This window comes from Pan paniscus, chromosome 13 (genome assembly GCF_029289425.2).
Source record: "Pan paniscus chromosome 13, NHGRI_mPanPan1-v2.0_pri, whole genome shotgun sequence".
Classification (NCBI taxonomy): Eukaryota; Metazoa; Chordata; class Mammalia; order Primates; family Hominidae; genus Pan; species Pan paniscus.
In genome coordinates, this window is record NC_073262.2 from 44918025 (window position 1) to 44944259 (window position 26235).

The 26235-nt window shown below is 50.8% G+C and overlaps 1 protein-coding gene across 4 annotated transcripts; it reads left to right on the forward strand.

The window, feature by feature from the left end:
* The first annotated feature begins 13600 nt into the window (after window positions 1-13600).
* Window positions 13601-25092, forward strand: LOC100990184 (serine protease 40). Of its 4 annotated transcripts, XM_055109395.2 has the most exons (4): window positions 13601-14257; window positions 14943-15129; window positions 19987-20156; window positions 23906-25092. In XM_055109395.2, exons 3-4 carry the CDS (start codon window positions 20028-20030, stop codon window positions 24218-24220), a joined length of 444 nt encoding a protein of 147 aa, XP_054965370.1. In that variant the 5' UTR covers window positions 13601-14257; window positions 14943-15129; window positions 19987-20027; the 3' UTR covers window positions 24221-25092. The 4 variants fall into 4 exon arrangements, 2 of the variants coding, with proteins under 2 accessions (XP_054965370.1, XP_008976908.1); XR_010109454.1 differs by lacking the exons at window positions 19987-20156; window positions 23906-25092 and having other exon boundaries at window positions 13601-14369; window positions 14943-16588; XM_008978660.4 differs by lacking the exons at window positions 13601-14257; window positions 14943-15129 and having other exon boundaries at window positions 19754-20156; window positions 23906-24265.
* Window positions 25093-26235: the final 1143 nt, after the last annotated feature.

A 26235-nucleotide genomic window follows, 5' to 3' on the forward strand; every position in this document is an offset into this window, starting at 1 on the left:
AGTTATGTTTACACTATAATGTAGTCTAGTAAGTGTGCAATAGCACTATGTCTAAAAAAAATGTATATACCCTAATTTTCAAATACTTTATTGCTAAAAAATGCTAACAATCATCTGAGGCTTCAGCAAGTGATAATCTTTTTGCTGGTGGAGAGCCTTGCCTCGATGTCGATGACTGCTGACTGATCAGGGCGGTGATTGCTGAAGGCTGGGGTGGCTGTGGCAATTTCTGAAAATAAGACAATGAGGTTTGCTGCATTAATTGACTCTTCCTTTCATGAAAGATTTCTCCATGGCATGCAGTGCTGTTTGATAGCATTTTACCTACAGTAAATAGAACTTCTTCCAAATCTGGAGTCAATCCTCTCAAGCTCTACTGCTGTCTTATCAATGAAGTGGATGTAATATTTCAACAATATTCACAGTATCTTCACCAAGAGTAGATTTCGTCTTATTAAACCACTTTCTTTGCTCATTCATAAGAAGCAACTCCTCATCTCTTACAGTTTTATCATGAGATTGCAACAATTCAGTCACATCTTCAGACTCCACTTCTAATTCTAGCTCTCTTGCTAATTCCACCACATCTGCAGTTACTTCCCCCACTGAAGTCTTGAACCTCTCAAAGTTATCTATGGGGGTTGAAAACAACTTCTTCCAAACACCTGTTAATGTTGACATTTTGAATTCCTACCATGAATAATGAATGTTCCTATTGGCATTTAAAATGGTAAATTCTTTCCAGACGGTTTTCAATTTACTTTGCCCAGATCCACCACAGGAATCACTATTTATGGCAGCTATAGCCTTATGAAATGTATTTCTTAATAAGACAAAAGTTGAAATTACTTATTGGTCCATGGGCTGAAAAATGAATGTTGTGTTAGCAAGCACATAAACCTTAACCTCCTTATATACATCTCCACCAGAGCTCTTAGGTGCCTTGTCAATGAGCAGTAATATTTTGAAAGGAATCTTTTTTTCTGAGAAGTAGGTCTCAACAATGGGATTAAAATATTCAGTAAACTGTTCTGTAAACAGATGTGCTCACACCCAGGCTTTATTGTTGCATTGATAGAGCACAGGCAGAGTAGATTTAGCATAATTCTTAAGGGCCCTCTGATTTTCAGAATGATAAATAAACATTGGCTTCAACTTAACATCACCAGCTGCATTAACTCCTAACAAGAGAGTCAGTCTGTTATTTTGAAACTTTGAAGCCAGACATTGACTTCTTCTCTCTAGCTATGAAAGTCCTAGATGGCATCTTCTTTCTTTTTTTTTTTGTTTTTTGTTTGTTTGTTTGTTTCTTTTGACAGAGTCTTACTCGTCATGCAGGCTGGAGTGCAGTGGTGTAATCACAGCTCACTGCAGCCTTGACTTCCCAGGCTCAGGTGATTCTCCCATCTCAGCCTCCCTAGTAGCTGGGACTACAGGCATGCATTACCAGGCCTAGCCATTTTTTTTTTTTTTTTTTTTTTGTATTTTAGTAGAGAAGGAGTTTCTCCATGTTGCTCAGGCTGGCGGCATCTTCTTTCGATAGAAAGCTGTTTCATCTACATGGAAAATTTGTTGTTTAGTGTAGCCACCTTCATCAGTAATTATGGTACATACCTTGTATGCACTAAGGTATGCCTGTACTCATATATTGCCCTTTATTCCTCTTACACCATTTACTACAATTTTTCTTAATGTTTAATGTTATGCCTAACCTTGCTATCAGGATCAGCTCCATGAAGGCAGGGGCTGTGTCTGTCCTGCCCACCGGTGTACCCTCAGTGCCTATTGTGCAGAGAGGCAAATGCCAGACCGAAGATTATTAAATGGCTTGTCTTTAAGGCCAGCAGATTTAGATGGGGGGAAAAGATGAAGAGGAAATCTGAGGCCAAAGACTCAGTTTGAGCAGAGGCCAGGGCCACGCCATGGCATTTCACATGGGCTTCCTTGGCTGTGACAGGAAGGTGGAGAGAAGCAACTTAAACTGCAGAGCAACAAGACTAAACTCAGCATCTGCAAGGACAGAGTGAACATCCAGGTAGACGATGGGCTAGAGGAGTCCTGGAAGCAGAGGGAAGTGTCCTTGTGATGGGCCAGAGGTAGGGAAGAGGAGTGCTCCTCCAAAGCCAGGTTTTAAATTGATCAGGAGTGTCAGAGGTATGGTGCTTTTCTGGAACACTCCTCGAGATCTGAGAGATCTTGAGCATATTGACATCTGCAATTAGATTTCCAATCCATATCAAAGGATATTGGAATGTTGCTGCATCTCTTGGTTAAACCTGGATTTTAAAAAATAATTAAATAATATATACTGCTAAAGATAAACTAATTCTGACAGCTCCCATAGTCCCCCAATATTTCCCCCTCCTTCCTTTCAATTTCTGGCTAGACCCCCTCTACCACACTGAGCTCCTTGCCGGGCTGGGTCTCTTTGGCCCCGTGCCCCAGTCCCACTTCACATGGTGGCTGCTGGCTCAGAGCGGTGCCCAGTCAGTTCTGGAAAGGATAAATATAATGATTGTATGCACCTGGGGGCGCTGGCAAGGATGATAATGGTGTTTGGTCCTTCTTCCTGGCATGCAACTGGCCTGCCTCCTGCTCCTCCTAGTGTGCGTAGGCTCTCCTCCTACACACACTAGCATCTCTATCACCCTTCTCCTCATGGCAGAGTGACTTTTTATTTATCCACTGACTTGAGTGGTGGAGTTTATTTTATTGGATTTTAGCACACATGTGAAGCCTTTGAAAAGCCTCTTTAGTCGATGACCATATTTCTCTTCTGACCACCATGTCCACCCCCCACTGAAGCCTCCCGAAGGTCCATGAAGTCTGGATGATAATTAAAGTCATCGCAGCTGCTGTCCTGGTCTGCAAAGCCCTGTGGCTACCCTCCCTGCAGGGCGGCAGCTGCCCCACCCACTGTCCTCTGCTCAGCACACCCCGCCCATGCCCAGCCCAGAGTCCACCCACGCGCTGCCCCTCTGCCTGGAGCACTCCTGCAGGTCCCGGCCTGTTGCGTTCACTTAACTTTAAAGGTTAATTGGCAGGGCACGGTGGCTCACGCCTGTGATCCCAGCACTTAAGGAGGCTGAGGTGGGCGGATCACAAGGTTAGGAAATCAAGACCATCCTGGCCAACATGGTGAAACCCCCTCTCTACCAAAAATACAAAAATTAGCTGGGTGTGGTGGCGCGTGCCTGTAATCCCAGCTACTCGGGAGGCTGAGGCAGGAGAATCACTTGAACCAGGGTGTCGAAGGTTACAGTGAGCCGAGATCGTGCCACTGCACTCCAGCCTGGCAACAGAGTGAGACTTGTCTGAAAAAAAAAAAAAAAAAAAAGATTAATTTACAGCAAACGCTTTGTAAGCACTCTTTTATTAGCACTGTGACCTATCTGAAATATGCTGAAAAGGCCGGGCACAGTGGTTCACACCTGTAATCCCAGCACTTTGGAAGCCCGAAGCAGGAGGATCACTTGAGGCCAGAAGTTTGAGGTTATAAGTCTGAGAATAGCCTGGACAACATAGTGAGACTCTGTCTCTCCAAAAAAATTTTAAAAATTAAAACCTTAGCCGTGCCTGGTGATGCATGCCTGTAGTCCCAGCTACTTGGGAGGCTGAGGCAGGAGGATCGCTTGAGCCCAGGAGGTTGGGGTTGACTCCAACCTGGGTGACAGAGTGAGACTCCATCTCTAGAAAAAAAAAATTTATAGCAAACACTTTGTTCTTTTACCAGCACTGTGCAGTATTTGAAATACACTGAGAAATGCAGACCAGGATTAGCAGACGCTCATGGACCCACTATCCAGGATTAGCGAATGTTCACATTTTGCCATATTTGCTTCCAATTATTATTATTATTATTATTATTTTTATTAGAGACGGAGTCTTGCTCTGTCGCCCAGGCTGGAGTGCAGTGGTGCAATCTTGGCTCACTGCAACCTCCACCTCCCGGGTTCAAGCGATTCTCCTGCCTCAGCCTCCCAAGTAGTTGGGATTACAGGTGCATGCCACCACGCCCAGCTAAGTTTTGTATTTTTAGTAGAAACAGGGTTTTGCCATGTTGGCCAGGCTGGTCTTGAACTCCTGACCTCAACTGATCCACCTGCCTTGGCCTCCCAAAGTGCTGGGATTACAGGTGTGAGCCACCGCGTCTGGCCTGCTTCTAATTATTTTTATATAACGTTTTATGTTACATATAACTAGATATAAATATATTTACATGTAAACATATATTACATATTGTATACATTTTTTAACACAGCAAAGCCTCTCACATACAGTTACAGACCCCTTTGTCACCATCCTCTGGCCTATTCTCTCCCTCCCTGCACAGTATCCACCCTGAAGTTACTGTATCTTCCTCCTGCCCATATTTTTGAACTTTTGCTGCAAATACATGGTCCCTGAACTATATATAGCATTTATTCTACATTTGGTATGGTTGCTTCATTCTACTGCTGGCATTTTCCACTCAACATCCCACCTTCTGGGCCAACGCTGTTGCCATTCACAGGCCTAGTTCATTCTATGAAAATGCTCTACAGCGTTCCCTTCTCTGGGCACCTCACCACTTATTTCTCCGCTGCTCCTTGATGGATGTTTTTGCTTTTTTCCAGTCTTACAAGCAGGGCAGTGACAAGGTTGCTAGGTGGAGTCTGAATGTTCACCTAGGATGTTTCTCTAGCAGGAGGAATCACATGGTCAGCTGTGCGAGATGCGCCGTGTTGCCCTCCACAGCATCCACCCTACACTCCCCAGCAGCGTGTGAGAAGGCCCTGCTGGAGTGGTCACGGGACCCTCAGAGGAGCCTAGGCCCTACAGGGTGGGCCGGTCTCCTGTCAAGTGCTGTGAGGTTTGCTAAGTTCATTCAGGCACCACTTTGGAGGTGGACCCTCGGCACTGAGGAGGAGGCGGGTTCTTGTTTGGATCTAGATGTGTTGCGTTGTAGGTAGCATAAGGAGCTGTGTTCCCCTCCTGGTCATGTGGTAGGACAGCCATATGTTGTCACCATCCCTGTAGCACCAGCACCTCTGATGCCAGCAGGAGTGGACAGCCTCACTTCTCCAGGTGTCTTCACCTGCCACTTACTGGAACCTGCTCTGTCAAGGCAGGCACTGAAGGTTTCTTCAAATACAGCTGAGACAGGGAAGGGATGCTTTGCCTTCAACATCAGTGACCCGAGTCCTCTGGAACTATGTCCAAAGAATAAGAGCACTTTCCTCTCTCAGACAACATGCAGGCAGGGTAGCGGCACTCCTCACTCTCAACATAGAATGGAACATAGTCTGTGCCCCTGTAGATGATCTGAAGGCATCAGGGGACCATGTGACACCAACCTCAGTCTCAGACGGGAGGCCCTGCACAGGGGTGCGCAGCGTGAGATAGCGCCTCTCAGCCCTGCCCCTCTGTTCTTCCTGATCCTGCAACAACATCTCTCTGGAATGGCAGTCACTGCCTTCCTCCAGCCCCATCACCATGGCTGGAGAGGAGGAGGCAGTCACAGAGGCCTCAGGGAGCAACATCTCCCACTGCCCATGCCGTCAGCAACACAAGTGAGACGTGGCCTCTGCCCCAACAGTGCTTGCAGAGCAGCGGGGAAGGTGAGTGTGGTGGTTAGTGGTTAATATTAAGTGTCAACTTGATTGGATTGAAGGATGCAAAGTATTGTTTCTGGCTGTTTCTGGGTGTTGCCAGCAGAGATTAACATTTGAGTCAGTGGACTGGGAGAGGAAGACCCACCTGTAATGTGGGTGAGCACCATCCAGTAGGCTGCCAGTGTGGCTAGAAAAAGCAGGCAGAAGAAGGTGGAAGAAGCTGACTTGCTGAGTCTCCTGGCCTTCATCCTTCCTCCGTGCTGAATGCTTCACGCTCTTGCATATCAGGCTCCTAGTTCTTCAGCTTTTGGACTCTCGGGCCTACACCAGTGGTTTGCCAGGGGTTCTCGGGCCTTCGGCCACAGACTTAAGGCTGCACTGTTGGCTTCCCTACTTTTGAGGTTTTTGGACTCAGACTAAGCCACTACTGGCTTCCGTGATCCTCAGCTTGCAGACGGCCTATCATGGGACTTCACCTTGTGATCACGTGAGTCAATTCTCCTTAATAAAGGAGTCAATTCTCAATAAATTCCCTTTTATATATATATATAAATGTTTTATATATTTTATATATATATATGAGATATATATATCTCTCCTATTAGTTCTCTGCCTCTGGAGAACACTGATGAATACAGTGAGAAAGGTGGTTGGCACACCCGGGGACCCACAGAGGAAGAGAGGGGGGAACTCGAAAGTCCCCACTGAGCGCTAAAGGGATTCCCAGAAAGAGTGAACTTTCCCTCCCGAGGGGAGGAGGAGAAACAGGATGCTCCTGCGGGTCTGGGGTGGTGTGGATGGCTTGGAGGGGATGCGGGAGCCACAGGTAAACTGAGGCTGCTGATGGAGGGAACAGTAGGTACCAGTCCAGGGTTTGGGGCTGTGATTTTAGGTCCCGGGCCTACAAGCTGATTAGGCCCTTATAAAACAGTTTAACGCTGCCACCTCGTGGCAAGCTCAGAGCAACTGATTCCTGGAAAACAGACAGAGGAAAAACCATCTGGTGGTGAGAATGCAATGAGAAGAGGAAGGCGCTGTCTGGTCTGGCATGGCATGCAGGGCATGGCATGGGAGAGCACAGCCCCTTGGCACCTTGAGCCTGTGGAGAGAGGCCGTGAGGGCATTGGTCACCAGAGTCCTTCCGCTGAGGCCCAGTGCTGCCCTGAACCTGCCTGCAGGTCACTGTGCCACTGCGTGATGCTGGCACCTTGTCTGTGAGGGGGAGTGCAGGGGTGGCTGTGAGGCTTCAGGGCACTTGCCCCACTGGGTGCCCACAGCCTGCCTGGAGTCCCACCTCTGCTCACGCACTACAGGCTGTGTCACTGGGAACCTCCTACTCTGTAGGCCCACCCAGCTTGTGACTGTGGCAACCCTGTCCCGTATCCAGACTGAACAATATCTTTCTTCTGCGCTCACTTGGGAGCAGCTTGGGCCAGGCAGGAGGGGTCGTGCTTAGGACCAGCAGCAGGACACAGAGGGGCAGGTGGCCAGCAGGCCTGCCCACGCCCATGCTCCCCATGCCCATGCTCCCCACATGAGGTGGGTTTTCCTTGGCTTCAGGCTCCTCATCTGCAAACTGACAATGCGCATGATTGTGAGGTGACATGGTGTGGGAGGTGTGGTCCCTGGATGCCTGAGGAACAGCCCAGATGGTGAGCAGTGCATTCCAGCACCCCAGCTCTCCAAAGCCCCTTTCACCTCCCTGAAGACAGTGTTCCTGCAGCTTCCTGGGGCCAGGCCACCTTTGTCCTCACCCACCCGCCTAGTGTGTTTCGGCCCCGCCCAGTGTCACCCACCCTGTGTGACACCTCCACACCCACTCCGGGAGCCTCCTCTGTGGCCACCCTCAGACTTCTTGCGTTGCCCACCCCCTCTAGCTTCCCTATACAATTCTCAGTCTCATCCTCTACACCTCTGGCTATATTGGGGAGGGGCACATTACTTTTTTCCAGTATTTTTTAAATTGTGGTAAAATATACATAACATAAATTTGTCATTTTAACCAGTCTTAAGTGTACAGTTCAGTGGCATGAGGTACATTCACACTGTTGTGCAGCCATTACCACCGTCCATCTCCAGGACTTTTTTATCTTCCCAAACTGACGCTCTGTCCCCATTCAACACGAACTCCCTGTTCCCCTCCCTCCAGCCCCCACCATTCTACTTCCTGTTTCTAGGACTCTGGCCTCTCGAGGCACCTCATGGGAGTGGAGCCCCACAGTGCCTGTGCTGGTGTGGCTGCCTTCTTTCACTTAACATAATGTCTTTAAAGTTCAGCCGTTGTACTATGCATCAGAATTTCATTCCTTTTCAAGGGTGAATACTATCCCACTGAGTGTTTATACCACATTTTATTTATCCATTCATCTATAGATGGACGCTTGGGTTGATTCCACCTCTGGGCTTCGTGAATGATGCTTCTAGGCAGACAATTGTCGCTTTGAGACCCTGCTTTCAATTCTTCCGGGTGTATACCCCGAAGTGGAATTGCTGACCAAAGGGTAATTCTGTTTAATTTTTTGAGGAACTGCCATAATTTTACGTTTAAATTTTAAGTGAAGTTTAAGTTTTATTTTTAAACTTGATGTTCAATTGTTTGAGGAACTGGCATTCACAGCATCTGCACCGTTTCAGATTCCCAACAGCAGTGCGCAGGGTTCCGGTTTCTCTACATCCTCAACAACGGTTTTTATTTTCTGTGTTTTTAATGGTAGTCATCCCAAGGGATGTGAAGTAGTATCTCATTGTTTTCATTTGCATTTCCCTAATGATTAGTGATGTTGAGCATCTTTTCATATGCTATTGGCTATTTGTATATCTTCTTTAGAGAAATGTCTATTCAAAGCCGGGTGCAGTGGCTCACGCCTGTAATCCCAGCACTTTAGGAGGCCGAGGCAGGTGGATCACCTGAGGTCAGGAGTTCAAGACAAGCCTGACCAACATGGTGAAACCCTGTCTCAACTAAAAATACAAAAAAAATTAACTGGGCGTGGTGGCAGGCGCCTGTAATCCTAGCTACTCAGGAGGCTGAGGCAGGAGAATAGCTTGGACCTGGGAGGCAGAGGTTGCAGTGAGCCAAGATCGCACCACTGCACCCCAGCCTGGGCAACAACAGTGAAACTCTGTCTCAAAAAGAAGAAGAAGAAGAAAAAAGAAATGTCTATTCAAGTCCTGTGCCCGTTTTTGAATTGGGTTCTTTGATTTTTGTTGTTCAGTTGTAGAAGTTTAAAAAGAAAATATTCTGTATATTAACCTTTTATCAGATGTATGATTTACAAAGAAAAAAACAGTTCAGAGAGTATAAAAAGATCAAGTATTTTTTAAAGGGTAGATAAAAGTAGATAAGTTAGAAATGCACCATTGTTCCATGTGTAAACTTGAGACTCTTTTGCCTGTGTTTATTCTGGTTCTTTTCACAGTACATTGAAATCATCAATTGGTCAGGTGCAGTGGTTCACTCCTGTAATCCCAGCACTTTAGGAGGCCGAGGTAGGTGGATCACATGAGGTCAGGAGTTCAAGACCAGCCTTGAACCCAGGACCCAGGAAGCAGAGGTTGCAGTGAGCCGAGATTGCACCATTGCACCCCAGTCTGGGCTACAAGAGTGAAACTATTAAAAAAAAAAAAAAGGGCTGGGCACAGTGGCTCATGCGTGTAATACCAGCAGTTTGGGAGGCTGAGGTGGGTGGATCACCTGAGGTCAGGAGATCTAGACCAGCTTGGCCAACATAGAGAAATCCCATCTCTACTAAAAATACAAAATATAGCTGGGCGTGGTGGCATGTGCCTATAATCCCAGCTACTTGGGAGGCTGAGGCAGGAGAATGGCTTGAGTCCGGGAGGTGGAGGATGCAGTGAGCAGAGATTGCGCCATTGCATTCCAGCCTGGGCGACAGAGCAAGATTCTGTCTCAAAAAAAATAAAAAATAAAAAAATAAAAAAAGGAAATTATCAATTTACTTTTCTGCATCTCGTGTCTGCGTTAGCAGAATCTGTCTCATAGGAGACTGTGGTAGGGAGAATTCTAAGCTAACCCTCAACAACCCACATCCTATGTAATTCCTCCCCACAAGGATGGGAGGGACTGTGAATATAATGGGCTATCAGTCTTGTGACTGTGTTAACCATATAGCACTTTAAGAAAGGGAGATTATTGATTAAGGAAGGGTGATGTCCTTGAAAGTTCAGACCAAATCATGGGAGTCCTTTGTATCTGGGTCTAGAGGTCACAAACAGGAGAAGTCAAAGATTCAAAGCCTAGGAAGGATTTGATGCAAGAGATCCTGAGGCTACCCCTGAAGGAGGAAGCTGCGGTATTGTGAGAGGGCCTGTGAGAAGCAGCCAAGTGGAGTCGACAGTGGCTCCCAACAAGCAAATGAGCGCCTCAGTCATTCAACTGCAAGAAACGGAATTTTGCCAACAACCTAAATGGGCTGGAAGGCAAATTCTTCTGCAGAGCCTTCAGAGAACTTGTGGCCAGTCGACACCTTGAGCATGAGACCTTCAGCAGAGAACCAAGTTGGGCCATGCCAGACTCCTCACCCATGGGCATGGCATGGTCATATATTTGTGTTGTTTTAAGCCACGAGGTTTGTGGTAATTTGTTGCACGGCAACAGAACACTAATAGGAATTTTGGTTCCAGGAATGAGGTGCTGCTGTAAGAAACATTTAAAAATATGCCGGTAGTTTTGGAACTGGGCAGTGGATGGGGCCTGGAAATATTTTGAGGAACCTCATTTAAAAAACTTAAACTACCTTAGGGAAAGCCTCTATTTCCTCAGATAGACTGTGCACAGAAATCTAGAATTTAAGGCTTCCATGGTTGACAGCTCACCAGGTGGGGGGTATGCTACTGGAAATGGGGTAGGTCCTGATGGCGTCACAGCAGAAATTGTGTCCAGCTGCTGTGTAGGGAGCAAACTTTCAGGGGCCTGTTTGCACATATGTGTAATCACATATCACCAGACAGGTTCCTCCTGCCTGCTGCACAGACAAAATCAATCTACTGAGACTGTGCTGTTGCAGTAGAGAAAGACTTTCATTGACCAAGCCCAGCTCACACAGGAGAACTGGCATTCTCACTCAAATTGGTCTCCCTGAAGGCTCAGAAGCCAGGGGATTTTATGGACAATTGATGGACAGGGGGTTAGGGAATAAGTGCAGCTGATTGGTTGGGGATGAAATTATAGAGGTGTGGAAAATGGTTCCCGTGCACTGAGTCCACCTCTGGGTGGGTCACAGGGCCATTTAAGTCATGAGTCACAAGTCTAGGTGGGGTCAGTCTGAAAAATCTAAAAAAAAAAAAAAGATCTTAGGTTCTACAATAGTGACATTATCTATAGGAGCAATTGGAAGAGTCACAAATCTTGTGACCTCTGGCCATCTGACTCCTGAGCTGTAAGGGATTATAGAAACTATGCTATGCCTACCTTATCAGAATTTAGTCCCCTCCCATAATCCTATTCTTGTGGCCTTTCATTAGTCTTACCAAAGGTGGTTTTCAGTCCCTGAGCAAGGAAGGGATTAGTTTTCAGGAGGAGCTATTATTATCCTTGCTTTCAAATTAAACTATAAACTAAATTCTTCTCAAAGTTAGCTTGGCTTAGCCCCAGGAATGACCAAGGACAGCTTGGAGGTCAGAAGCAAGATGGAGTCAACTATGTCAGATTTCTCTTACAGTTATAATTTTGCAAAGGCAGTTTCATGTGGCTTAGGAGATTTCTAAGCAACGCTTTGAGGTGCTACCTGGTTTCATCTTGCTACTTATAGCAAAATGTGAAGGAAGAGAGATAAACTGAGGCAAGAACTGCTAAACCAAAAGGAACCAGGACTGGAGGGTTTTGAAAATTCTTAGCCTCTCCAGATGTCAAAAGATGCTAAAAGTCAGAGATGGTCACTGAAACCACGGCACAGAGAAAAGGTCGACACTATAATGTTCTGCTAAGACCCCAGAAAGACCAAGAGGTCAGAAAAGTCAGTCGATCAAAGGGCCCTTTCAAGACATTGAGGTATAGTCACAACAGAGGGCCCCAAGCCCGCTGCCATCTCAGCAGGAGGCCCAGGTGGAGGAGGGACTATCTCAAAAATATTGTGCATGTGACTTTATCTAATGAAGTGAAACTGGTGAAACACACTTACAAGGACTATGAGGTTCTTGAGATGTTTATGTCAGCAGAACATTCCCGGCTCATACTGACAGGGACAGGGAAAGTACACCATGAAAGAAGGCCCCCAGAATTCCACTTGCGGGAAGCAAGGCAATAGAACTACTTGGATGCAAACGTGCTACTTTGCATAAAAAAGGAAGGATGACCAGAGCTGAGAGCCACAGAGAATTTTCTCCCAGGCCTTGAAACCTAATGGAGTTTGCCCAGAAGGATATAAAAGCTGTTACGGACCAGTAACTGCTTTTTACTGTCCATTCCCCCAACTTCCTTTTGAGCATTATGCTGTGCCCATCTTGTCATTGTATGTGCAGAATGTTGCGGTAGGAAGTTTCTTTAATTTCATAGGTCCACAGGTGAGGAAGAATTGTACTCAAGGGCTGTGTTTAGCAGATTACAGCTGGGAACCTCATCCATATTCTATTTGGAGTATTTAAATGATGAGATTGTGGATTTTGAGCTGATGAGATCATTCTATTTAGATTTAGATGATGAGATTTTGAATTTTAAGTTGAGACTCTAATGAGATTGCCAGAAGCGTTCGAACCAGAGCAATTCCATCTTGAATAGGGGCCGGTAAAATGAGGTTGAGACCTACTGGGCTGCATTCCCAGGAGGTTAAGCATTTTTTTTTTTTTTTTTTTTTTTGAGATGGAGTCTCACCGCTCTGTTGCCCAGGCTGGAGTGCAGTGGCGCAATCTTGGCTCACTGCAAGCTCCGCCTCCCGGGTTCACATCATTCTCCTGCCTCAGTCTCCTAAGTAGCTGGGACTACAGGCACCCACCACCACCCCCAGCTAATTTTTTTGTATTTTTTAGTAGAGACGGGGTTTCACCGTGTTAGCTAGGATGGTCTCAATCTACTGACTTTGTGATCTGCCTGCCTCCGCCTCCCAAAGTGTTGGGATTACAGGCGTGAGCCACCGCGCCCTGCCTTTTTTTTTTTTTTTAGACAAAGTCTAGCTCTGTCACCCAGGCTGGAGTGCAGTGGTGTGATCTCGGCTCACCACAGCCTCCGCCTCACAGGTCCAAGCTATTCTCCTGCCTCAGCCTCCCCAGTAGCTGGGACGTACAGGCACCCGCCACCATGCCTGGCTAATTTTTGTATTTTAAGTAGAGACGGGGTTTCACCATGTTGGCCAGGCTGGTCTCGAGCTCCTGACCTCAGGTTATCCGCCCGCCTCAGCCTCCCAAAGTGCTGGGATTGCAGGTGTGAGTCACCGTGGCCAGCCCCCAGGAGGTTAGGTATTCTAAGTCACAGGGTGAGATAGGAGGTAGGCAAAAGATACAAGTCATAAAGATCTTGTTGATAAAATAGGTTGGGGTAAAGAAGCCAGCCAAAACCCACCAAAACCAAGATGGCAACGAGAGTGACTTCTGGTGGTCCTCAATGCTCATTATATACTAGTTATAATACATTAGCATGCTAAGAGACACTCCCACCAGTGCCATGACAGTTCACGGCAAGGTCAGGAAGTTACCTTACATGGTCTAAAAGGGGGAGGAACTCTCAGTTCTGTTAATTGTCCATCCCTTTCCCTGAAAACCCATGAATAATCCACCCCTTGTTTAGCATATAATCAAGAAATAACCATAAAAATGGGCAACCAGCAGCCCTCAGGACTGCTCTGCCTATGGGGTAGCCATTCTTTTATTCTTTTACTTTCTTAATAAACTTGCTTTCACTTTATGGACCCGCCCGAATTCTTTCTTCTGCAAGATCCAAGAATCCTGTCTTGATGTCTGAATCGGCCCCTTTCCAGTAACAGGATGAGGCTCTTGGTAACCTTGAGGTATGCTGAATGCATTTTGGGGATTGGGAGGGACATGCGTCACTGGAGGCCGGAGGTTGGGCTGTGTTAGGTAGAATTCTAAGATGACTCCCTGCCACTCAGCTGTTGTCTATGACCCTCCTGTTGAGTGTGGAGGGACCTGTGACTGAGATGGCACAGCCCTCTCATGACTGTTGTATGCTGGAGTTTAAGGAAAGGATATTGTATTGTCCCTAGTGGGCCTGACCTAATCCCTTGAGCCGGCGTCCTTATGGAGGAGTGGGTTGAACTCGGAAAGCAAGCTGGAAATGCTTGATGACGTGATGTAAGCACTTGCCCTCTCATCATTACTGTATATTTCTGGGCTTGGGCCATAGTTGCCTTCATGTCTCCCCTGCACAGTGGACTTCCTGGAGGGAGGGGCCCTGTGATGCTCTGGGGGTTTCCAGTGACCCCTGCCTCCTACCGACCTGGACTCCCCGCACCCGCCGCGCGAGATCCAGTCCCAGCATCCTGATGGACGCAGGCGTTTTCCTGGAGCCCCGCGGTTGGCCACGCGCCGCGCTCTCCGCCCCGTCGGGGACGCCCAGGCCACCGGCCTGATGAGGGAAGCAGGGGCAGAGAGCTCAGGCCCGGGCCGGTGGGGGCACTGCGCACTGGCCGCCTCCCTCCTCTGGCCAATCCTCCTGCCGCTGCGCGTCTAGTCCACCTCGTCCCTCTCTGCAGGTGAGCGGGCAGGGGTGGCCCAGACAGAGCGAGGAGCAGAGGTCGCCTGCCTCTCGTGGCCGTCCCCCTCCGCCCGACGAGGACACCCGCCAGGAGGGCCCAGCCAGGCCAGGTCTGGCTCTCCGGGCCCTGGGAGGAAGGCGCCTTTGGAAGGAGGGGAGAGGGCGGGGCGCTCCCCCGCTGGCTCTGCCGGGTTGGATCTCAGGCCTCTACAGTCCAGCGCCCCACACACCCTCATTTCCAGGATGGGGAAATGCTACTGCAGACGGGATTGTGCGCGGACTGTCTCTCGTTCGCTTCAGTCTGGGAGAACACTGGGCCGGGAAGGGAGGGCACTGCCGCTTAGGGGCCGCGCAGTGGAGCAGTGCATCCCTTCTGTAGCAGGCAGCTTCTGCGCCATCACAAACGGCATTGAGGCCTGGGAAAATTCGGGCCCAGTGCTCACCCCGTAGCCCCACGGGCCGTCGCCCCTGACAGGGGGCCATGGGCTGTGTGCTCCCGGGTCATCCAGGTGGTGCTGTCACATGGGCCACGTGGCTTCAACCTGAGCCTTGGACTTGTCCCTCCTGTGAAGTGAGAGGAGGGGCCTGGTGGCCCCGAGTCCTGTTGATCCTGATATTTGGGGGCACCAGGGGCTGGCTGGCGTCCTTCGTGCAGGCACCTCATTGCTGGGCTGTCTCCACAGTGTGTGAGAAGACCAGATTCAGCGGCAATTCCTCTGGGAGGCCCACCGGGAAGATCTTTGGAGGCCAGAGGGCTGAGCCTGAGCGGTGGCCATGGCAGGCCAGTCTCCTCTACCTAGGCGGGCACATCTGTGGAGCTGCCCTCATCGACAGCAACTGGGTGGCCTCCGCTGCTCACTGCTTCCAAAGGTGCATCTTCCCTCCACGGGCCCCGCTGTGGGAGTGCATGCAAGAGGGAAGCCCAAAGTGAGGGCGCAGTCTTTTCTTTGTACGCTTTGTTCTGGGACAGTTTGCTGCCCCAGGTGTCCTGCCTTTGACCCAGCAGTGCCCTGTGCCTGGAATGCTGTCCCTGCTCGTCACTCTGCTCCAGTCTCCTGACCAACTGTGTGGCATCTCCAAAGCAGAGGCTCCTACCTCATCTCTCACTCTGGGGTTGGGCATTCACCAACCCCACCCCACCCCACACCACATTGGTCAACCTGCTAAGATGGTGTGGTTGTCTCATTACATTGCACATTACTTTGAAATAGCTAAATGGAGCCGGGTGTGATGGCTCACACCTGTAATCCTAGTACTTGGGAGGCTAAGGTGGGAGGATTGTATGAGTCCAGGAATTCCAGACCAGCCTGGGCAACATAGTGACACCTCATCTCTACAAAAAGTACAAAAATTAGCCGGGCCTGGTGGTGTGCGCCTGTAGTCCCAGCTACTTGGGAGGATCACTTGAGCCTGGGAGGTCAAGGCTGCAGTGACTGTGATCACACCATTGCACTCCACTCTGGGTGACAGAATGAGACCTGTCTGAAAATAAGTAAATAATTAAAAGTAAAAATAAATAGTTAAGGCCTGTCACAGTGGCTCACACCTGTAATCCCAGCACTTTAGGAGGCCAAGGCAGGTGCATTGCTTGAGCCCAAGAGTTCAAGACCAGCCTGGGCAACATGGCAAAACCCATCTCTACTAAAAATAAAAAAATTAGCCAAGTACGATGGGGCAGGCCTGTGGTCCCTGCTACTGAGGAGGCTGAGGCAGGAGGATCACCTGAGCCCAGGGAGGTCGAGGCTGCAGTGAAATGTGGTTGTGCCACTGCACTCCAGCCTGGGCCACAAAGCCAGATCTTGTCTCAAAAATAAAATAAAATAAAATAAATAGCTAAATGAAAATTAACTCACTCTAGTTGGGACTGTCAATAAATACAGGAAAACAGACTTTCGTTCTAAAGGGAACCACTTCCAGCCCATTCTCCGTCTGCTGTAAACTTTAGGAATCAAAATCCTAATGTTCCACTCAGGGTGAACTTTGGCTTCTGCATCTTGCCCAGCTCTAGGCCATCCACACAATCTCAGTGGGCCTCGGTTTTTCTTGTGTAAATGGTAGTGGGTGTGCAGTGTCCCAGGCCACACACTTGACACACACTTCCGGTGATAAGACAGAGTGACAGTCCCAGGGCTTCTCAGGGCCAGGCAGGCATGGTCGAGCACCTGGCCCCTTCCAACCAGGGCTCATTGCAGGCTGTCCGGGGAACACCTGCCGGAGGCTCCCCTAGGTCCTGGCTACCCACATATGCTGGCACATTCTTCCCCAGAAGGGTCCTGCGACTCTGTATGTCCAGCCACCAGGGGGTTTTTGTCACTTCTGGAGAATTATTTGCCACCGTCCTCACAGACCAGAGTGAGGGATGAAACAGATGGCCTCTGTCCCAGGAGGTGTGAGGCAGAGGGTCAAGAGACTGAGTTACTCCTCGGATGCTTCCTGGGCTCGCTGTGTGCCCAAAGGGAGTCAGGGAGGATGTCCAGTTCTGAGCCAGGAAGCCAGAGCTTTGGACATAGCTGGCTGTAGCATCCTCCTCAGGTCCCACTCATTTATTCAGCATCCACAGGTGCCAGGCCTCAAGTGAGGCCCATTGTGTGGTACACAGAGATGCAAGCCCCACTCTGAGGCTTCTCATCCTGTTAGGAAAGTGAGGCGCAAGCCCAGGACCATGGTAGACCCTGCGCCAGACAGGGGCTTACAGCAGGAGAGGCCTTGGGGGAGGTGGATGCAGCCATGTTGGGGGAGGAGAACCACACAGCCAGGACCTGTGGGTTGGAAAGTCACTCGTTTTCTGGAAACAAGAAGTTCAGTTCCATTAACTCCTCCATGTGCTTCACAAATACCTACTGAGTTCCTGTCACCAGGTGGGGCAGCCTTGGAGAAGGTGGTGTGTGAGAACCGGGGAGAAGTGGGTGGAGCATGCTGGCTAGGGAAACAGGGTCTTTGAGAATTGCTGTAGGTCATGGGGCCTTGGGAGGGTTCTGGTCAGAGCTAGGAATGAGCCAAGTCTCTTCTTTTCTGAAATGAAGGGGTGAAGTGTAATGCATCGCCAGTGTTTTCTGCACTAAGATTCTCTACTCCTTTGAGTCTGGGGAATGCTGGGAAAGCCATCAGGAATCATCCAAGGCCAAGTGTCCTGAGGCTGTAGGCCCTCAAGCTTGTGTCAAGAGCAAAGCAGGGTTATCTGACACGAGGAAGGGAGGAGAGAGAAACCCCAGAGTGATGGTGGGGTCTGGGTGCCTTCCAGGTGGGCAGCCGGGGTGAGGGTGCCAGCCCAGCATTCAGAGGAGCCTCCCCACAACAGGTCCACTAACCCATCTGATTACTGGATCCTGCTTGGGTATGATCAGCAAAGCCATCCCACAGAGCACAGCAAGCAGATGACAGTGAATAAGATCATGGTGCACGCTGACTATAACGAGTTGCACCGCATAGGGAGTGACATCACCCTGCTGCAGCTGCACCGTCATGTGGAATTCAGCTCCCACATCCTCCCCGCCTGCCTTCCGGAACCAATCACGTGGTTGGCCCCTGACAGCTCCTGCTGGATATCTGGTTGGGGAATGGTCACCGAGGATGGTGAGCAGTGCAGGGCAGGCAATGCAGGTGAAGGCGCGGGAGGCCGCTTCGGGGCTCTGCCAGTCCTCCCTAGTGTCACAATTCCCCCTGGCATGGGTCAAGCGGCCTGAGCTTCTCCCACTTTTGGAGGCAGGTACTTGGGCTCTTTGACTCTGAGCCATTCAGGATTCCCTGGTTCTGAATGTTGCTGACTCCACCCTGATTACAAGGGCCTGCTGCCATCTGACCTCCTCCAGGGCCTCACCAAACTCCACTGGAGCTTCCACAGCTGTGGAAGGTGCTGGGCATCAGTAGCAAGTAAGAGCAGGCCTGCGGGTGCGGTGGCTCACGCCTGTAATCCCAGCACTTTGGGAGCCTGAGGTGGGTGGATCACGAGGTCAGAAGATCGAGACCATCCTGGCCAACATGGTGAAACCACATCTCTAATAAAAAAAGAAAGAAAAAAATATATATATATATTTTATACACACACACACACACACACACACACACACACACACACACACACACACAGAAATTAACTGGGCATGGTGGCACGTGCCTGTAATCCCAGCTACTCAGGAGGCTGAGACAGGAGAATCGCTTGAACCTGGGAGGCGGAGGTTGCAGTGAGCCGAGATCGCACCACTGCACTCCAGCCTGGCAACAGAGCGAGACTCTGTCTCAAGAAAAAAAAGAGCAGGACTGTCCTCCAGTCCAAGTGTTTATGGCTCAAGAACACTTATCTCTGTGAATGTGAACCTCACTGCTCACCCAGTATATTTGTCATATATTTGTATATTTGTAGACTGAGAGGGAAGAAATGTTAGGCAAAGACTCTAGCAAAAGAGTGAATGCTTTTGATTTAGGGAAATATAATGATGAGTGCAAAAAAGTAGAATGGCAATTTGGCATTATTTGTGGGGTCATGATCTGGCAGAATATCTCAGAGGAGGCATTTGGGACAGGACTTTCTTCCATGAACAGGCCAGAGCTGGCCTCCCTGACTTGGCCACTGAATGTCAGTCACATGGCCCTAGTCATGAGAGCAGCCGGCCCTCCAAAGACAGCCTCCTGGCACTGTCATTCTCAAACTATTTTTTTTTTTTTTTTTTTTGAGACGGAGTCTTGCTCTTGTTGCCCAGGCTGGAGTGCAATGGCATGATATCGGCTCACCACAACCCCCACCTCCCGGGTTCAAGCGATTCTTCTGCCTCATCCTCCTGAGTAGCTAGGATGACAGGCATGCACCACCACACCTGGCTAATTTTGTATTTTTAGTAGAGACGGGTTGCTCCATGTTGGTCAGGCTGGTTTCGAATTCCCGACCTCAGGTGATCTGCCCTCCTCGGCCTCCCAGGGACTGTCATTCTCTAAGAATCAAGGCAGAGAAGATTCTCCAGGTGGGAAAGGAGGAGCTAGGGCCTGGGGAAGTCACCGGTTAGTTGGATCAGCTACTGAGCAGAGAGCCACCGACCTTGATGAGAGATCTGGGCTCCAGTCATCCTTCTCTCTCCACACACCGGCAGCCCCCAAGGACACATGAGGCCCACACAGGGCAGGCATTGTGCAGGGGTGGGCCCCTGTCATCGCGCTGCTCCCACATGGGGACCCCAGGCCAGATCTGGGAGCGACATCTGGAAACAGAGCCCAAGTGTCCCCAGACCAGTTGCTCCTTGAGGAAGGGCCATGCCTGATTTGTCACACTGCTACACTGCTCAAACCCACCCAGCACCTGCTAGGTATGCCACCGGCCAGGCTGGCACTCCAGCTGCCACCCTCCCTGCCTCCAGCTCTGCCTCCTCTTAGCAGCCAGAGGGCTTGTTTTTGACCCTTCTATTGTGTCCCAGTGTGCTTGGAACGACACCTCCAACACCACATCCTGGCTAGGAGGGCCCCTGCTCTGGGCCCCGAGGCGGCTGCACCTCACCTTTCACCCCACGCCTGCTCCCTTGCAGCCACATTGGCCTCCCTCCTGGTTCTTCCTACTTCAGGCCCTCCCCCTTTGGCTGTCCCCTTATCTTCGTGTGCTCTCCCTGGGCGAGCAGGCTGGGGAGGGAGGGCTTCCCTCTGGCTGCAGCTGCAGTTGAGGCCCACATCTGACACCTCCTCCCACATCTGACACCTCCTCCCACATCTGACATCTCCTCCCACATCTGACATCTCCTCCCACAGTCTTCCTGCCTGAGCCCTTCCAACTTCAGGAGGTCGGTGTCATGGACAACAGTGTCTGCGGATCCTTTTTCCAGCCCCAGTACCCCGGCCAGCCAAGCAGCAGTGACTACACCATCCACGAGGACATGCTGTGCGCTGGGGACCTCATAACAGGAAAGGCCATTTGCCGAGTGAGTGGGCTCACTCTCTCTCCCCTGTGCTGCCCTGGGCCTCTGCCACAGGGTCTCCTCTGGACCCTGCCCCAGCCCCGACTTCTTCCTGAGTCCAGCCAAGCCTGAGGTGTCGGAGCCAGGACAGAAACTCCCAAAAAGCACTGGCCCATCTGTTTTCTTTGTATTTTTTAAGAAACGTGGTTGGTAGGGTACAGTGGCTCACGTCTGTAATCCCAGCGCTTTGGGAGGTCGAGGTGGGTGGATCACCTGAGGTCAGGAGTTTGAGACCAGCCTGACCAACATGGTGAAACCCCATCTCTACTAAAAATACAAAAATCAGCCGGGCATGGTGGCACGTGCCTATAATCCCAGCTACTCGGGAGGCTGAGGCAGGAGAATCGCTTGAACCCGGGAGGCGGCAGTTGCAGTGAGCTGAGATCATGCCACTGCACTCCAGCCTGGGTGACAGAGTGAGATTCCGTCTCAAAAAAAAAAAAAAAAAAGAAAAGAAAAAAAAAGAAAGAAAGGAAAAAGAAACCTTATTGAAGCACACCATGCACAGGAAAGGGCAAAAGTACAAGTGTCCTGTGGAGGAATTTTCAGAGACTGACCACTCATGTACCCGGCACCCATGGGTTTCATCCTTGCCCATTCCTGATGCGAACTCCCCCAGGATAACTCTGCCTGCTTTCTAAAGCACCATAGCTTCATGTGGGGACTTTCAGCTGAGTGAAGCCATATGGTATGCAAGCTTTTGCCTGGTCCCATCAGTCAATGTTGTGTCTGTGGGATGCATCCATCTGGTGTGCAGTCTGTATTGTTCATTTTTATTGCCGTATGCTATTCCACTGTGCAAAGACACTGCAATTTACTCATCCATTCTAGTGTGGGTGGCATTTGGGTGGTTCCCATTTGAGGCTGTTGCAAATGGAATTGCTGTGAACTTCCTGGTGTATGCATTTCAGAGCACATAGGTTCCCATTCTGGTTGGCGGTCCCCCTGGCAATGGAATTGCCTTGCCATGAAACATGCACATGTTCATCTCTCGTTGATCATCTGAGAAACTCTGCAACCTGGTTGTACCAATTTGCATTTCCACCAGCTGGTGAGTGATAGTTCAGGTTGCACCCTGTTGCTGCCAGTCCTTCAAATTGTCTGCCATTTTCATATGAACTCTTGTGTGTGGTTTTTAATGTGCATTTCTCTGGTGACTGGTGAAGATAAGCCCTTTGTCATATGTTTATTGCCTCTTTTGTAAAGTGTCCGTGCAAGTTTTTTGCCAACTATGAGATTGTCTGCCTTTCATTCTGAATCATAGGAGTTCTTTATCTATTGTGGCTATGAGCCCATTATTGGATATGTTCATATATTATGAATGTCTTATCCCACTATGTGTGATCTTTTCATTTTATAGTGCGGGGAACTGAGGCTCAGAGAGGAAGTGTATCGCCCATCGTGAGGGGTCACAGCCATAGTCAAGCTTGGAGAGGCCCTGCCCTTCTTGGGAGCTGTGGGTCCCAGGAGGACTCCTGCAGGATCCTCTCCCTCTTTTTTTTTTTTTTTTTTTTGATACAGGGCCTTACTTTATCGCCCACGGTAGAGTGCTGTAGCGCAATCTCGGCTCACTGCAACCTCTGCCTCCTGGGTTCAAGTGATTCTCCTGCCTCAGCTTCCTGAGTAACTGGGATGCACTACCACGCCCAGCTAATTTTTATATTTTTAGTAGAGATGGGGTTTCATCATGTTAGCTGGGCTGGTCTCAAACTCCTGACCTCAAGTGATCCGCCTGCCTCAGCATCCCAAAAGTGCTGGGATTACAGGCGTGAGCCACCGTGCCCGGCCTCCTCTCCCTCTGTTGCGCCTCCCTCTTTTTCTTTCTCTCTCTTTGGTCACCTCATGGTGCAGAAACATTCTTCGATGACTCTCGTCACAAAATGCCCTACAGGCACCCTCCCTGCTCCCCACAACCTCCTCCCACCCCACCCATCCCAGCAGGGCTCACCCCAGGGTGCCTGCCTGTGCCCTCTCTTGCTTCCTGGGCTCCGTCCTCACCACAGCCATGCTGTCAGGCGTTGGTGCAGCATCCCCCATCAGACACTGTGGGCGGCCCCTCTTGCTCTCTGCTCTCCTCCTTGGAGGGGCCCTTCAGCCTCCTGACACCAACAGCTCACTGTGCACCACTGGGCCTGCTTCCCTTGCCTTGCCCCATTTCCTTAGACAGAGAGAAAGGGTCAGATATGGCAAGTCCCGTCTGTTGACCATTTCCCGCCAGCCTCTGCCATCCCTTCTCCTGCAGTTGTGTCCTGATGGGGCTCAGGCCAGAACCATCCTATCAGACAGAATCTGCACCAGGTCCCATGGGTTCCCTGCCCACTGAGGAGGCTGTGGGCTGGCACAGTCAGGTCTTGCCCCTCCTTCCTGTGTTGGCTCAGAGAAGCTCTAGAATTAGAGCAGCCCTTCTGGGGTCCTTCCAGGCCGCCCCGATCCACACCCCACGTCTGCGATGTCTGTTCATGTGGAATGTCCCTCGGGGCCTCTTCAGTGCTGTGTGCACACAGAAAGACTTGGTCATGTTGATTGCACAGATGGCAGGAGGATGCTTGTTTCCTTGGGATTCCCTTTTTGGCCTATGGGATGGGGGTGCTCTGCCCATGATGTCAGGGACTTCCCCGCTTGGGGGCCCTGCCACACTCACAATCCCCCGCACTCACCTGGGAACCCCTGGCACTTGCCCTACCCCCAGGCTGGGCATGGGCAGCACCTCTTTTCCCCTCAGCACATCCCACAGCCTGGCATTTTCTAAAAAGCTCAACCAAGAAATGGAGGGAACACTAGAGACCTTAATAAGTGAAGGACATCTGGATTCGGGACTAGATTTAATCCCAGCACCTTGGAGGCCAAGGCGGGAAGATCACTTGATACCAGGAGTTCAAGATCCGCTGGTAACATGGCAAGATCTCCATCTCTATTTTAATTTTTTAAAAAAAGTTTAAAAAAGAACAAAAATGGCTGGGCGCGGTTGCTCATGCCTGTAATCCCAGCACTTTGGGAGGCCAAGGCGGGTGGATCACGAGGTCAGGAGATCGAAACCATCCTGGCTAACATGGTGAAACCCCGTCTCTACTAAAAAGACAAAAAATTAGCTGGGTGTGGTGGCGGGTGCCTGTAGTCGCAGCTACTCGGGAGGCTGAGGCAGGAGAATGGCGTGAACCCGGGAAGCGGAGCTTGCAGTGAGCTGAGATTGCGTCACTGCACTCCAGCCTGGGCACAGAGCGAGTCTCCGTCTCAAAAAAAAAAAAAAAAAATACTGGTGGGATGCAGTGCTTGGCGGAAGATTCAGGCCAAGGCACAGCCATTCCTCCAGGCTGGCACCCAGCCACCCTGGGGACCATAGGCAGCGCCTTCTCCCCACTGGGGTCAGGAGGGCTAGGCCTGGATGTCCATCTCCTAGAATCCCCTGCTTATTCTCATGGGTTTGTGACTGCCAGGGTGGAGGCTCTGCCCAGGGTCTCCTTGGGAGCTTTGTGGAGTGAAGCTCCAGGGCCCCGTGCTCAAGATTTTGATCCAGGAGGTCCCTCCTGGGTCTGGGCTTCTAACATCGCCCAGGTGACTGATGAGCGCCACTCACTCAGACAGTGGAGACACCTGCCCCACACCTTGCTTCCCACATTCCATCCTGGAGAAGCGTAAGGTCCCCTCCTGTGCCCTGAACAATGCGTGTCCCTCCCTGTCTTGGTCCCTACCACCCATGTCCTCTCTGTTCTCAGCAAGACTCCGGGGGTCCCCTCGTCTGCCCGTTAAATGGCACCTGGTTCCTGATGGGGCTGTCTAGTTGGAGCCTCGACTGCTGCTCACCCGTCGGTCCCAGCATCTTCACCAGGCTCCCCTACTTCACCAACTGGATTAGCCAGAAGAAGAGGGAGAGCACCCCTCCGGATCCTGCCTTGGCTCCTCCTCAGGAAACGCCCCCAGCCCTGGACAGCATGACCTCTCAGGGCACCGTCCACAAGCCCGGGCTCTGCGCAGCCCTTCTGGCTGCTCACACGTTCCTCCTGCTGCTAATTCTCCTGGGGAGCCTGTGAAGGGCCAGGGCCCCTGGCCTCTTACCACAAGCATGCCCACCTCAGGCCGGCCTCCTTGCTGAGCTCTGCACACTCCTGACGTGTTTCCATCTCTGAGCTCTCCTGTCCACCCAAGGCCACCCCTGCCTCAGGCCTGACAAACTAAAAACCACTCAAGAAGCTTCTTGCTCTGGTTTCTGGCCCACCAGAGCCATCTCCCATGCTCCACTGTGTCTCCAGCTCCTCAGGGAGGGAAGGTCTCCCTCCTCCCTGGGCAGGGTCCAGGCTGACCATATGGGAGCCAAGTCACTCTCCTTGGGAAGTTGGGTCGCGCAGACTCAGGCCCCATTCCTGTCCTCCAGGGCATGCAGTCTTCCAGAAAAGTGGGGCCAGGGCCTCCCCACATGGAAGAAGCCGCCTGTACTCCTGGAGCTGGGTGTTGTGCACCGGTCAGGGATGAAGCGGCATCTTCCAGGTGCGCAGGTCACAGAGGCTCTCCTCGACAGCTTGCAAGTAAACTGTGAAGGGGGCTGAGGTCTTCGGTCAGCAGTACCAGAGCTGTGTCCCATGGGTCAGCTCTCAGCTGACTGCCCCCTGTACCCGCTGCCCTGCCCTCTCCCTGCCTCCAGAGACCCAGCCCCCATCCCTGTGGCTTGCTCCAGCTTGTAGGGGTTGTGGCTTAGCTGACCCAGGACTTGCTGGTCCAGCTCTGAGCCCATAAACCAGACTCTGAGTTGCCCCTGTAAACCTGTCTGAGTCAGGTTTGTATCCTAACGAGTCAGCAGGACTCTCGAAGGGCCTCGCACCACAGCTCTCCCGCAACCCCCAACCTGAACTCACAATAAAAAGAGGGCAGCCCCCCGTCACTGCAGGTACACTGTGCCCCAAGAGCCATCCAGGTGTTCTGTGCAAATTATTTCTAGTCCTGTTGTCACCCAGATAGCCCAGGCCCTCACCAGCAGGTGGGAACAAGTGAAGTCTCATGGGCATGATCGGCAGAATCTCTTGGTCTTGAAGCCCTCTGACACTAATACAGAGGTTTCCTTTCCAACTCAGAGCCTTTCTTCCCTCCTTCCTGGTGAGGTGCCACTGAGCCAGACACCTATGCCCAGCACGGTATCTGGCTTTACAAGCTCAGCAGTGTCTGGAAGCGAGAAGAAAGCATTTCCTCTCCTGATGGCAAACTCAGTTATGGGGCTGCAGAGTGGGACTGCTGGGCCCTGAGGTGGGAATTAGCACTTGATCAGTTCAGATTTAAAGCATTAGCCACTGCTGTTGCCAGAACTGCCACTTTCCCTCTGCCCATGGTGGCCCCATGCTGGCTGGGCTGGAGTTCCCTCACGTGGTGACTTGTGCTTTGTTCATCAGCAGGCATGTTCCTACGTGGAGCATGGAGTTACGCAATGGCCTGCCTGTCCATGAAGTTCCTCTGGCCTCCTCCGATTCTGTGGCTGCAAATCCACACCTAGGAGCTCCGCAGGCCTGCTGGAGCACAGCGCCTGTCGGTTTCTGCGCCTGGAACCCACCTCAGGACCACAAGCCGCATTCAGTCTCTTTTTATAGATCTGGAACCCGAAGCCCAGCGTGGTTAGGAACTTGTCTAAGGTCACGTGGTAGTAAATACTGGAACAGGGATTCAAACCCACATCTCCAGAGAGAGCTCAGAAGCCTTGTGCTTCCCATGAGTGCAGCTGTTCCCAGAGGCCTCCGGCCCTGTCTCACCTTCCCAGACTGCCTTGAGAGGCTCTAGCTGGCCTGTCTCTAGTGTGGCCAGATTCTGTCTGGTCAGTGGCAAGGGAGGACCCCAGGCCACAATACTGACATCAGGGAACAGAACAGATCTGCAGGGCCAGTGAGTGGTGCTACGGAAAGGCTGGGAGTGGCCCCTGCGTGGTTTTCCCTAGACCCATTGTCAGGGGCTCCAGGCCTCCATGTGTTGTGCTGCATGGGCTACTGGCTCCCTCACCAAAATCGACCCTGGGTGAGCTGTGGAGGCGAGAAGGCAGTGTGCATTTCAGAAACTAACCAAAATCAGT